The sequence below is a fragment of the Pimephales promelas genome, chromosome 15, assembly GCF_988280905.1.
Source record: "Pimephales promelas chromosome 15, fPimPro1.hap1.1, whole genome shotgun sequence".
Taxonomy (NCBI): Eukaryota; Metazoa; Chordata; class Actinopteri; order Cypriniformes; family Leuciscidae; genus Pimephales; species Pimephales promelas.
Genome location: NC_142783.1, coordinates 5,073,854 through 5,088,871, shown reverse-complemented (window position 1 = coordinate 5,088,871; position 15,018 = coordinate 5,073,854). Strand labels below are relative to the sequence as shown.

At 40.4% G+C, this 15,018-nt stretch overlaps 1 protein-coding gene across 5 annotated transcripts in view; it reads left to right on the top strand.

The window, feature by feature from the left end:
• The window catches only part of numb (NUMB endocytic adaptor protein), a 96,611-nt gene extending 82,406 nt beyond the window's left edge, over positions 1-14,205 (top strand). For 4 of the 5 annotated variants that reach the window (XM_039674447.2, XM_039674438.2, XM_089120038.1 and 1 more), the window contains 4 exons: positions 1,545-1,850; positions 3,643-3,786; positions 7,408-7,551; positions 13,314-14,205. In XM_039674447.2, coding sequence (XP_039530381.2) covers positions 1,545-1,850; positions 3,643-3,786; positions 7,408-7,551; positions 13,314-14,068 — 1,349 coding nt within the window. In that variant the 3' untranslated portion in view covers positions 14,069-14,205. The remainder of the gene's footprint in view (positions 1-1,544; positions 1,851-3,642; positions 3,787-7,407; positions 7,552-13,313) is intronic. The other variant, XM_089120040.1, reaches the window with a different exon arrangement.
• Positions 14,206-15,018: the final 813 nt, after the last annotated feature.

Below are 15,018 nucleotides of genomic sequence, written 5' to 3'. Positions count from 1 at the left end.
TTGAAACGCTCTGCATTAGGTAACTAAATATCAAAGCAAGTGCGCTCAGATTTACCTTTTATTTTCTGGACTATTTTTGGACTATGACTTACCTAGCTGGTGTCACATTCAGATTTTTAGTGGATCAGTAATAACATCCATTTTTATGATCAGTTTGGGTTTGGGTAATTTTTTTTGGTTTGGTTAATGTTTTTATTTAGCAATGACACATTCAATTGATTGTAACGGTAAATGATTTTGGTAACGTCATTGATAATGTCGCAAATAAATGTATTCTATAATAATCATGTGACACTGAAGAATGGAGTAATGATGCTGAAAATTCAGCTTTGATCACAGGAAAAAAAAGTATATTTTACAATGAATACAATCCAATTCAAATGTATTTGTATAGCGCTTTTCACAATACATATTGTTTCAAAGCAGCTTTACAGAAAGTGCATTTCAGAAAAATACAGTTAGTTAATCATGTATTAATTTAGGGCATAACATATCGCCGGCGTCGAGTCGTCTCAATCGTAGGTGTTGGGGCATCTGAAGTCTCTGTGAGAGGCTGGATACAAACTGGAGCTGACAAACGCCATTTACTTCAGAATTAGCGTCCCGAGATAACAGCAGGAAACCAGACGTGAAATAATTAGCATAGCTGCTGTAATATGAATGCATTCGATCTGATTCAACAGTGGTATAAAAGGTAAGCATTATGTGAATGCTTGGCTAAAGAAATGCATCTTTAAAGGAATAGTTCACATTGAAATACATTTTTGGTATGTTTTAGCTTACCTCAAGGGCATCCAAGATGTAGGTGTCTTTGTTTCCGCAGTAGTTTCAATTTTGATATTTTTAGGTCAAACCGTTCTTGTCTGTCAGTCATATAATGCAGGTCTATGGTCACCACGCCCACGCCCTCAGTTAACTTTGACGTGGCTGTGGTTACAAGAGGTAAAACGATATAAATACTGTTGGTTTTCTCACACAAACCGCTCGTTTCGTGTCTTAGGCCATCAGTGTGTACTTACATTTATGAGTCATTAAATCATGTTTAATCTGGACTTCTCTATGCATGCTCTTTGAGGTGGTGACCATAGACCTCCATTATATGACTGACAGAAACAAAAACAAATGCACCCGTGGTGACATCTTTCAGAAAGATTAAACAAATCATTCTGACCCCAAACTTCTGAGTGGTAGTGTTAACACAGTGTCATCCCAAAAAGTCATATAACTGACGTTTTGGGACTTATTTTGACCATACGTCAATATCCGCCTTTTTAGGGCCCCCTTAAACGTCGGTAGATGGCGATCCCGGGCCGTCATACAACTGACGCTTTACCTTTAACGTCAGTTAGGTGACGGGTTAGGTTTAGGTATGGGGTAGAGTTAGGATCCCATAACCTCATCTACCGACGTTTAAGGGGGCCCTAAAAAGGCGAATATTGACGTATGGTCAAAAGACGTCCCAAAACGTCAGTTATATGACGTCTTGGGATGAGACCGGGTTGGTAGTGTAGTGGTGTCATTGGCAACCTTTCGTCTCTCCTCAGACTCTGAGTGTGTGTTGAGCATCTCCTCTGTGGGCGTATCAAACCCTGCGGTCTCCCTGGCGGGACCCAACGACTCGTCGTCCTCGCCGCCTCTGTCCATGAACACACTGGCCCCTCAGGACGTCAATCCTCACGCCATCCCCCGACGCCACGCGCCCGTGGAGGCTCTCGCTCGCCAGGGCTCGTTCCGCGGCTTCCCGGCGCTCAGCCAGAAGACCTCTCCCTTCAAACGCCAGATGTCCCTGCGCATGAACGAGCTGCCGTCCACCATGCAGCGCAAGTCGGACTTCCCCAGCAAGAACACTGGTGAGGCTCTTCAACTTCTCTGATCGTCAAAACATGCTTTATTGGACTGTCCTGGGAAGTTATTTCACTTAAAGGAGCAGTTCACTTTTAAAAACGCTTTTGCTGATAATTTACTCTCCCCCATGTCATCGAAGATGTCCACGTCTTTCTTTCTTCAGTTGAAAAGAAATTAAGGTTTTTGATAAACATTCCAGGATTTTCTCCATATAATGGACTTCAATGGGGTCCAAACGGTTCAAAGTCCTAATGAGAGTTTCAGTGCAAACTGTTCAAAGGGCTTTAAACGACACCAGATGATGAATAAGGGTCTTATCTAGGAACCTTCGAGTCATGACTCGAAAAAAGATTTGTTCATCAGTTCGAACAGGAGAGTCACGAACGTGCATCACAGAACAGAGCAAGGCGAGCATTTGTGCTTTTAAAAAACTTAAACTTTTTTATATATTTTTGAAATGACCGATTGTTTCGCTAGATAAGACCCTTATTCATCGTATGGTGTCGTTTAAAGCCCTTTGAAGCTGCAGTGAAACTCTCATTTGGACCTTGAACCGTTTAATCCTGGAATGTTTTCATCAAAAACCTTAATTTCTTTTCGACTGAAGAAAGAAAGACATGGATATATTAGATGACGTGGCGGTGAGTAAATTATCAGCAAAAGTTTTTTTTTTTTTTTTTTTTAAAGTGAACTACTCCTTTAAGGACTGGTTTAAAAACTGAAAAGTTTTTCGATCATATGTTAATTTAAAAATATATATTATAATATGACTACTTGTGTTTGTATTTATATGATATTTGTAATTTTGAATTGAATATTTGCAATGTATCGATCTCTGATCATCATCTTTCCAGATCTGAAAATGTAATCGATAGGTTTTCTATATGCTGTATATACAGTAGAACACATTTGAAGTGGATCAAAACCGTTCATCAACGTTATACATGAATTTTGAACAATAGCTGTTCTTGTATTAGGACAACTTTGATGAACTTTTTTGATCCACTTCAAATGTTGACTACTGTATTTCGTAGAGCTGGGCTTTTACTTTCACATGCTTGCAATTCAATTCAATATCGATTAATTTGGATATACAGTATCAGGTAAAGTACGTATTTTTTTCTCAAGAAAAAAATTCTCAACTAATGGTGTAAACTATAAAGGGAACTGATTTGGATACAAATATTTAAATTGCAGTTTCTATATTATATAACTTAATTTAAAAAAAATGAATGACAGTTACGTTTCTACTCCAGTTTGTTTTGTTTTTAAATATAAACATTTTAAATGTTTAAATCACAGATTTATTTGAACCTAAATTCATTATTGAAGACCAAGTTAAAGCTACAATATGCAATATTTCCCGCGCTAGGGGTCGCTAACCTCTTACAATAACAAAGGCTTAGGTTGATGACGCAAAGCATTAAGCGGAATTATGGATCTTGCCGTCAAGCTGATGGATCTAATAATGTTTATGAATTAGTGAATACAGATCATATTGTTGAGCTATACAGATCATAATCTGACATTTCATCATGTTAAGCTACATAACATTGATTAGTTTTATGTACATTTGCTCACCTGTCTAAAAAAGTACATGCAACACTTTTAACAGAGACGCCACTTGATATCGGTTCATCGATTTAAATTTGACAAATCAATATTTTCTACCCAGCCCTACAATATAGTATGTCCGTCTCTTTTGTCTCCTTCTCTCATTGTTCCTAAAGCCTTAACAGAAGGCAGTGAGTTGGTTTGAGGATATGTAGTCAGTGATTGTTGTGCTGTGTTTGTCAGTGCCGGAGGTGGAGGGAGAGGGCGACAGCATCAGCTCTCTGTGCACTCAGATCACATCCACCTTCAGTGGGCCTCCAGAGGACCCGTTCTCCTCGGCACCGATGCCCAAACACACCTCCTCACCACAGTCGCCCGCTGCTCCAGGTCAGCTTAACTCTCACACTCTCACCACTTTACAGAGGGGGGTGGGGTCTGTGTGTGTCTGTGTATGTGTGTGTTACGGATTTGCAATTTTTACAATTAAACTAGTCAGCTGGTCAGAGTTTACCTTATGCAAATGACCTGTGCTGCATCTGTATCTGCCGGTTTAAAAAGAATGGATTAAAGGATATCCACCTAAAGGATTATTAGGAAAACCTGTTCAATTTCTCATTAATGCAATTATCTAATCAACCAATCACATGGCAGTTGCTTCAATGCATGTAGGGGTGTGGTCCTGGTCAAGACAATCTCCTGAACTCCAAACTGAATGTCAGAATGGGAAAGAAAGGTGATTTAAGTAATTTTGAGCGTGGCATGGTTGTTGGTGCCAGACGGGCCGGTCTGAGTATTTCACAATCTGCTCAGTTACTGGGATTTTCACACTCAACCATTTCTAGGGTTTACAAAGAATGGTGTGAAAAGGGAAAAACATCCAGTATGCGGCAGTCCTGTGGAAGAAAATGCCTTGTTGATGCGAGAGGTCAGAGGAGAATGGGCCGACTGATTCAAGCTGATAGAAGAGCAACTTTGACTGAAATAACCACTCGTTACAACCGAGGTATGCAGCAAAGCATTTGTGAAGCCACAACACACACAACCTTGAGGCGGATGGGCTACAACAGCAGAAGACCCAACCGGGTACCACTCATCTCCACTAAAAAATAGGAAAAAGAGGCTACAGTTTGCAAGAGTCACCAAAATTGGACAGTTGAAGACTGGAAAAATGTTGCCTGGTCTGATGAGTCTCGATTTCTGTTGAGATATTCAGATGGTAGAGTCAGAATTTGGCGTAAACAAAATGAGAACATGCATCCATCATGCCTTGTTACCACTGTGCAGGCTGGTGGTGGTGGTGTAATGGTGTGGGGGATGTTTTCTTGGCACACTTTAGGCCCCTTAGTGCAAATTGGGCATCGTTTAAATGCCACGGCCTACCTGAGCATTGTTTCTGACCATGTCCATCCCTTTATGGTCACCACGTCCCCATCCTCTGATGGCTACTTCCAGCAGGATAATGCACCATGTCACAAAGCTCCAATCATTTCAAATTGGTTTCTTGAACATGACAATGAGTTCAATGCCATGTAAAATTAAGGCAGTTCTAAAGGTGAAAGGGGGTCAAACACAGTATTAGTATGGTGTTCCTATTAATCCTTTAGGTGAGTGTGTGTGTGTGTATACAGTGGTGTGAATAAGTGTTTGCGTGTTTGCCCCCATACTAAAGTTGCCTAAAAAGAGGAATAAAAAATCATCTTTTGGATATTGATCTTAATGCCTTAATTAGAAAAATGAGGAAAACTCCAACCTTTAAGGACATAAATTTTCTTTGTGAATGAATAATCTATCATAAATAAATAAATGTGTTTCCTTAAAATACAGGGTGCATAAGTCAGGACACCCCTATGTTAAATTCCCATAAAAAAGCCAGTTATTTCATGGATCCAGGATAATATGCATCCTGATAAAGTTCCCTTGGCCTTTGGAGTTAAAATAGACCCACATCATCACACACCTTCCACCACACCTAGAGATAGGCATGGGGTACTTTCCATAAGATCATCTTTCAATGCAAATCAGACCAGCTATTAGGCTAACTGAAGTAAAACCATGCCAATCTCTAGGTGTGGTGGAAGGTGTGTGATGATGTGGGGATATTTTAATTCCAAAGGCCAAGGGAACTTTATCAGGATGAATATTATCCTGGATCCATGAAATAACTGGCTTTTAAAAATATAAATCTGCCTGACTCTATGGGAATTTAACATAGGGGTGTCCTGACTTATGCACCCTGTATTTTAAGGAAAAACATTTATTTATTTATGATACAATATTCATTCACGAAGAAAATTTGTGTCCTTATGCTACGTTCACATCGGACGCGAATAGGGCGTCAGGCGCGAATGATTTCAATGTTAAGTCAATGCAAAGATGCTTTACGCGCGTGAAAAATTCCTGCGGCGCGAATGAGGCGTGGAGCGCGGCGCGGAAGACGCGAATACGCCTCATTCGCGCGTCAGGTTGGCGCGAATGGCGCGAATTGAGCGTTGTGCATTCACGCGTTTGACGCGAATTCGCGTCTGCCGCCCGAGTTGAAAAATCTGAACTTTGGCGTGAATTCGCGCCGCGTTAACCAATCAGGAGCCTAGCTGCTTGCTCACGTGGTGAAGTGTCTGGATGCTTCAGTAAATTATTTTGTTAATATGACTAAATGCATGGTGGGATTATGCACAACAAAGCAAATGTTTCATCACTTAAAACATTATTTCTATATAGAGACATGTTCATTTTGTATTGAATGTTATTCATTCCATATCTAGAAATAGTATTATGTTGTAAAGACAATCAACATATGTGCATAAATTCGTGTCTGGACGTGAGAGAGAGAAAAAAATCACAGGACAGGTTAATAACTTTTGAAGGCTGGCTCTATTTATCATCAAAACAAAAATAAATGACAGCTAGATTAGGTGGATGAGGGCGAGGGTGATCCTCGCTCCGATGCGGGACAACATGTCATCAAACTGGGCGCGTGACAGGCGGAAGTACCGCTGACAGTGGCCGTCATCCAGCGCAGCTCCTGGAGCGAGCAAATGGTGAAACTCGCCAAACGGTTCGGCTCCGAAGGGTCCGGTGGACACAAATATACGGCGACGATGATCCCCACGCCGCTGTTCTGCTCTCCAGAGTAAATACAGAGCGGTAACTCTCTTGATGAATGCTCGGTCGACATAAAAACAATGGCCGCCAACGGATTTTGATTCTGACGCGCGTCACGCGTCACGTTTCGCTTCAAACTTTACGCGCGCCAGTTTCGCTCTTGACACGCGAATTAACACAAAGTGGTCAAGCGTCAAACTAGACGCGTCAGGCGCGAATTTGACGCGCGATTCGCATCCGGTGTGAACGTAGCATTAAAGGTTGGAGTTTTCCTCATTTTTCTAATTAAGGCATTAAGATCAATATCCAAAAGTTGATTTTTTGTTCCTCTTTTTAGGCAACTTTAGCATGGGTGTCCAAACTTATTCACATCACTGTATGTATATATATATATATATATATATATTATGTATACATTTGTTTTAAACTGTAATTATATTTATATATATATATATATATATATACTGTATGAACACATACGTTTTTGATATATAATTACAGTTTAAAACAATTTTTTTCTTTTTAAATACATGTATAAATGTAATTTATTCCTGTGATGCAAAGCTGAATTTCCAGCATCATGAGTGAGTGAGTGAGTGACATGTCTGTGGATTAATTCATCGACAACTAGCTAGTAAATTAGTCAACTAATAAAAAGCCATTAGCCATTACTAATAAAGCTTATGTTGTGCAGTTTGAGCAAAGAGAAATTTTTGCACCATATATACAATCAATGCTAATCAATACAGGTGACCCAACACATTCTCTAGTGGCAGAACTAATCATCTAGTCTTTTCAATCCCTAATACATGTGTTTTGTGTGTGTGTGTGTGTGCATGCTACTCTTGCTTGTGTCCGGCTCTGTCTCTAATCTACTCGTCGTGTCACTCCTGTCTGCTGCTGTAGTCAACGGAGCAGTTCCTGCTTTCCCGCCGCCTAGCGTCACAGTCTCCGCTGCCGCTAACTCTCCCGTGCTGCCGCCCCCGCTGCCTGTGCGAGAGACTAACCCCTGGGCCAAGACCCCAAACACAGCCCACACAGCACATATAGGTAAGACACCTGGGCTCCCTGTGCTGCTGACCATGCAGGATAGGTGCTGAGAAACTCACTTTAGTGTGTAATGCAAGGCAGTACTGTGAGCTGCTGTTGCATACTTTAATCTCAAAATTGCATGAGATGAAATGTGTGAATTCATCTAAAATCACAAAAATGTATCATTTCAGCTGCTAACTGTACTTGCAACTTGCTTAGTTATTGTCACAGTCTGATATTTATGTAAAAAATATAGTTAAATTTGTATTTTTTTGGTAATGTTTCCTGTACTTATAATGTTTAATTATAATGTCTATTAATCAGATGGACAATTCAACATTTACCTGATCTTTAGCTACTAGTTTCTAAAAAAAATCACATTTTAATTTGTCAATTAGATGGACAATTAAGAATCAAAACACTAAGTATGTGAAATGAGTGCGTGTTCTTCTCTAGTAAATTACAATTCAAGAACAGCAATGTAAAGTGAGGCATTTAAGATTAAAGTAAGTAATTTTACAAATAATTAAAATGGAATTTAAAAAAAAAAACATTTTTCTATTAATCTATTAGTCTGCATTTACATTGTGCGTATCCATTTTGCATGCCATATTTGTGTCCCGTGCAAGTTATCATTGTCAATTGCAATTTTGAGTGTGAATCCTACATTAATTGATGTCACTTCCAAAATCTTTCAGCATGTAATTGCCCATCTGTCCTCTTAGCAGCATAAAAACAATACTTTTATTTATAGCTATAGCCTCGAAAGCATGAAAGAGCGCTCACTTTACAATCACTAAAAAGCTATGATTCATCTCAGTTTGCGATCTCACAATGTTCCATCAAGATCAGTCAAGTTGCCTAGACACACCATAATGAGACTCTTACTTACATCATGTCTCTTTTTTAATGAGGGGTTCGCGAAAGCAACCAAAACTCGTCACCAGACAAAAACTCTGGCGTTTTGAGCTGTGAGTGGATTCTAGCTTAACCCCCCAGGAGACCAAGGTGTATTTGGGGTCCTTGAGATGTTCTGACATGCCCTGACATCTGTGCTTTTTAAGTTGCTTATAAACATATTAATGGCGCAGGTGAAATTACACTATATTTAGCACAAACAGGGCTACCATAATATGTGAGCAACATGTATGTACATGTTTGTATTTTTGAGAGAATACTGTTTATGCGTGGTTATTGAAAAAACAAAATATGAAAGTTTCTAAAATAAAAGGCCACAAAACACACAAGACTTTTGACTAGGGCTGTTGGAACGAATTCCGAAATTCGAATATAATTCGAATATTTAAAAAATCAATACCAGGGCTCCAGACTGCGACCAAATAGTCGCATTTTGCGACCAAAATTTGAGAGTGTGCGACTGAATTTTACATCCAGTCGCACATGTGCGACCAGTAAATTTGCCACGCGTTAAACGCATGGTAAAGCGTGGAAGGGGGGCGTCAATGAATCCGTGACAAGAATAGCGCGCGTAAACGTCTGTGGGAAGGAGACGGAGACAAATATTACAACCTGATGTGCGTCTGAGCAATCAGCGATCTATCGACTCGTTAGTCGTTACCTAGCAGCCAATGTAAACAAAATGAAAGTGGAACGAAAATACGCCACTCATATATGATTAGGACTGTGGAGCAGCAGCAGCGATCCGAACCATTGACAAAATAAAGCCCCGAACTTGCCAGTCGCGGGCCGATCTCGCTCACGCAACACTGTTACTAGATCCAGTAAAGAAATCCATTGAATTCGCCTCAGAATTTATAACATCAACACCACGAGATCCAGTGAGAAACACTCCGATTCGGCGCAGAGTTCTGTTATAAACCATATCAGATCAAACAGCGCTGACGTGGAAACCAGGAGAAACACTTGACGTTAGGCTTTCAGTCCACAAATCAGCCTATCAGAACCATGAATTTAGGCTAATGTAGTAAGTTAATTCTAACCATAAATATGATAATGTGTAAGAAATAATCAAATGCTTACAAGTAGCCTACTACACATCCTTTCCCAGCACTTCAATAATATCATATTTGTATTTTTTATGTGATTACCAACACATTTTTTGTTCATCCTTTAAAGATTGTCCTAAAACGAAAAATTAAGATGTTGGAAAACTCTTATTTAAACACAAAAAAATAATAATAGGCTACCATTGTAAACAGGATGTAAATTGGCTATTTTCACTCCATAATCCATATACATATTTCACTACTTTTATTAATTAATATTAAGACATTACAAATGATAGTAACTAAAGTTAATTTCATCTACTTTCATCTACACCCTAAATTAAGCTTAGTGATTTATTGTCAGCCCCCGTGCTACCACATTTTTTAAAAATTTTTTTGTAGAACTCGCTGTGAGTTCTCATTTGAGGTGATGCTACCCTCAACTTTGAGTCTGGAGCCCTGTGAACTTAAAATAAAACAGCATATCATAATGTCAAGTCTATTTATTATTAAAGAATTTGTCAGTATTACAGTTATTTTGGGGGAAATTTGAATAATTGCATTGCGAGCTGATTTAAGGTGTGCCCTTAAATTTTCTGCTTGCGCTCCTAAAATTTTCAGTCAGGGGCAACAGCGCTCCTAGTAAAAAAAGTTAGTCTGGAGCCCTGAATACTATACGAATGCTGAAGTTACTATTCGAATATTGCTTTCATATATATTTAAAAAAATATAAATGCAATCTTTCTCGCGGCTTACACACATGTGAAAATGAAATGCTTTTGTTTCGTCTAATGAACAATAAAGTTTTTGAATTGTAGCACAATTGTGCACGTTATCCAAGCTGTAGGCTATCATCAGAGTTTCCCATACAGACATCCTAAGTCTCTCGGAAGTTTGTCTCCCTGATGCCAGCAAATTAGTTAAAATCTCCCGGAATCTAGAGCGAGATAGAACATACTGCACGCATAACGTACATAGCATGCGGCGCGTGCATGGCAGAGAGGGAGAAAACGAGGCGTGCGCTCTATCTCCCCCTTTGCAGACTGATCTCATGAAATGGCTCAAAATGCCACTTGACTTGAAAGTGGCGTGTATGTTGACGCAAAAGTCATGATGTCATGTTGCCCTTTGGAACTTGCAAGGAGCCTATCTAATAAGGTGAGCTAAGTTATTATTAGAATACAGCTGTATTTTCGAGGTTAGCACGCTGTATAGCTGGTAGGTAATATCGATGGACACACGTTTGTTCCACTTTTTTATTGTTAATAAGAAAGCGATCTAAATGTTTATTGTAGTAATTAGGGCTGGGTAATAAATATCGATTTCTCGATATTAATCGATTCTCATTTTTACGAACCGATATCGATTCTTAAGGCTCAAGAATCGATTAGTCATCCTGTTTCATTTAAATGAATGGGACATTGTATCGCGGCTGCGCGCATCCAAAAAATCACAATAATCTTTGTCCTTTGTTACTATTGATATGAAACAAAGTCTCAATTTTCAAATTACGTCCATTTTCTTTAGAAATTCAAAAACAGAAATAGCGTTTTGGCGCTGTGGCGTGAGATCGCTCTGACGCAGCTCTAGAGAAGCAGCAGCGCTGATCTCTCTTCCGGGTAAATAATACCAAATAAACGAAATAAACATTAATGAGCATCTGAAAGTGTGTTAAAAGATAGAGTACAACTTATCGAAATCCATATCATGTCACATTCGCTCAATCAGCGTTTCAACCGTGGAAAGACGTCAGTTAAACAGCTTGTAATCAATTTCATCGTCATATTTACCTCAGAAAACCCACATAAACTCGTTAGTCAGCTAGAGAAAATAACTGTAGAGAGGAGCATTTTGCTAAATATATACACCATATTACATATGTATTAATGTTCTTCAATATGTAATGCATATTTGAATAAATCTGGCAAGTTTTTATGACAGCCACCATTTAAATGTTTATATTTCATATAATCTTCTTATTATAAAAATAAATAAAAGTGTAATTTAAGTGATTCATTCATTATTACCTTCATATTAGGCTAATGAACCCTAGTAGGCTACAACTAGACTCACACAGTTTACAGCATTAGTTAAGAGATTTGATTCCCTTGAGAAAAATTGGCATTTATTGTAACTGATATCCAAAATAATCGATATTGAATCGAATCGTAATCGTAATCGAATCGAATTGCAAGCTTGTGAATCGAAATCGAATCGAATTGTGAAATTTGTCTCAATACCCAGCCCTAGTAGTAATGTTAGATTAGTGGACAGAACGTGTAACAACAACCACAGGCTATAGTGGCATTTGCGATCCATAAGAATGTGTAATGTCGTAAATATTAATAATAGGATGAATTTGAGCATTTAATATTCTAATATTATTCGAATATTACATAAAATATGGAATGGAATTCGAATAGTATTACAGAGGAATATTGACAGCCCTACTTTTGACTAATTGATGTTGTTGCCTAGAGTTTTTTTCTTCACTATGATCTGAAAATCGTCTTCCTAATCGTTCACATAAAACTGTGAATTGGGTTATATTGTGAAAGACATTTTTTGTTTTTGCCAAGGCAATATGCGAATGGGTTTTCTGATTTGCTGATTTGGGTTTGCTGATTTGTCTATCCACGTGATGCCACATGTAAACAGATATGGTAGCCTAATTCAAAAAGGAATGTATGGCTTTAAAAAATATCCATGGTAGGTACTGTGCTTGTGAATGATAGACTTTCGGCCAATCCCAATTCTACCCCTTACCCCTTCACTTTCCCCTAGCCCTACCCCTTCGCCTTCCCCTTGACCCTTGAAACAGAGTGGCAATGCGTAGGGGTGAAAATATTCCCCTAAGAAATGGGACACCACTACGCCTCCGTTGAACGTCATTATAAGTCGTCGCTAGCGCCTACGTCACAGGAGATGCGCCGATGTTTATCACAACTTCCAAGATGCCGTCGACAGCTGCAGTTATCTCAGTCGCGTGGGTTACAGCTATTTTCTTGCATTTATCTTGTGAAGTTCGCAGGAAACAACGGAGACGACGAAAATATGTTGCGGGACTATCGTTAGCAAACTACAGTAATTTTAGCGATTTTTTTTTTTTTTTTTTTTTTACAAACGTTTCTGTGAAGAAACTGACCATAAATATGAACACAAAATTAAATGTAAAATAAAGCAAATCATTATTCGTCATTACAATACTTATTAAAGCCACAAATACGTACATTTATGGGTCTTCTTTTTCACTTGGGCAGCCATTTTGCGTCTGTAGCCTGGGTTAGCAGTGACACTTCTCATACCCCTTCGTTTGAAGTGTGCTCCCGAAAAACCTTCGTTTGAAGGGCTATCTGGCCCTTCCCCCTCGCCCTCCCCCTCCAACCAAAAGAGAATTGGGACAGCCCTACCGCTTCACGTGGACGCGCAAAACGGAGGGGAAGGGGAAAGTGAAGGGGTAAGGGGTAGAATTGGGATTGGCCCTTTATCAACCTAAAACCTTTTTTGTATGTTATGCACTTATTCCTACAGCTTAAACAAACTGTTTCGTTGCTGGAGAACAACGTTCTTGCCCGCCAGCCAGCACTTGTGACATCACGTGCAAAATATGAATATAGCATGCGAAAAACAGTATGCCAAAAGAGTATTATGTCCGAATACAGTATCAGCACTCGATTCCAAAAGCCTCGGAATTGAAGCAATTGATTCTTTTTAGAATCGAGTGGAACCCTCGTGAGAGAACCTTGGTGTAACAACCTAGCAGAATAAATGGCATGCTTAAAAACATTCTTCTTTTTTTTTTTTTACCTGTAGGGAACGAGTGGCCAAATCCTGCACCTGCCGTGGGAGCCCTTCCTGCAGTCAGCGCAACTCTCTCCGCACCCTCCCACAAACGCACGCCATCGGAAGCGGACCGCTGGCTGGAGGAGGTGTCCAAGTCTGTGCGTGTCCACCAACCCGCCGGCGCCGTGAGAACCGACACGCCTCCCAATCAGCAACCCTTCCCCCCACCTTCTGCCCCCTTCATCCCTCCGCCTGCCCCTTCTGCCCCCTTCATCCCTCCGCCTGCCCCTTCTGCCCCCTTCATCCCTCCGTCCGCAGTCCCTGCCGTTCCCCCCCGCCAGCCGGCCTTCCCAGTATCCAACGGGATCCCCTTCATGCAACCAACATTCCCGCTAGTCGGCATCACACCTTCACAGATGGTGGCAAACGTGTTCGGATCCGCCACGCAAACCCAACCCATCCCGGTGCCTGTTCCAGTTCCCCAGTCCTCCCCGTTCTCGACACCACCACCCGCGCAGTTCGACACCCAAACCGTGTCCAGCCCCTTCGGAAAACCATTCCTACCTCCGGTGTCCAACGCCACAGCATTGCAGCCTCCCAAAAGCAGTGTGGCTTTTAACGGGGCGAGCAACTGGGCGGCTCAGTCTAATGCAGTTCAGCATCCAGCCGATGCCTTCGAGGCCCAGTGGGCCGCACTGGAGACCCGCTCGCAACAGCGCACCGCTCCTTCGCCCACAAACCCCTTCTCCAGCGAGCTCCACAAGACCTTCGAGATCCAACTCTAAAGACACACAGCGTGGCCGAGAGTCACAGAGCGACACGATGAACATTAATGCAGAGACGACTATAGAGTGAACGACCCGAAACCACTTCAGCTTCATCTCTCTCTCTCTCTCTCTCTCTCTCTGTCTTTCAATTTCTTTGCCTGTTCGTCCATGTTTTGGTTTTTGCTCGTGACATGAACAAATGGAGACGTGGGGGTTGATGAAGGTGCCCCCAAAAACGGTTACGCCGAATTTGTGTCCGAGATTAATCAGAGCGACAAGATGGTGGTAAAAGGATTCTTTTGATGCTCTAATGCGACCCCTATATTATTCAGGACTCCCTGGGCCCCGACTGACCCGTCTCACAGCGCCCCCTAGCAGGCTGGATGAATGAATGCTCCCTTTTAGAAGGACGAGGCACTTCGCAGACCTTCCGGGTTCACAAGGTTCTTGTAGAACTTCGCAATCAGAAGAGGAAGAAGCAAAGAGAATGCCAAAATCTTTATTTTTATGCATTAAGTATATTTTAAATAGCTTTGAAAAATTAACTGAAGAGCTGTAAATAATCTTTCCAAAGGTGCAGGCTTATTTTGTGTGCATACAGGAAAAGAGCAAATATATACATATATATATATATAGGCGTGAGGGATGGTTTTCATCTCTTTCTTTATTCGGTTTTAGTCTTCTGGCCACCATGCATATAGTTTGGGATGTTGTAGATAATGGAAATGGACCCCGGCTGGGTTTGAGGACCTTTTAAATCACACAGGTCCCAGACGACGTTATCTGTCTTTCATGCTGTCATTTTAAGCTTTTTTTTTTTTGTACTATAGTATCAGTACTTTGATTTATATTGCAACATATTATTATCGTTTTTTTAGCACATTTTTAATGAATTTTAACACTATTGAAAATGTCATCTTTTATTTTATTTCGATAAGAAGATATCTTATTCATGTTAGCACAAGCGC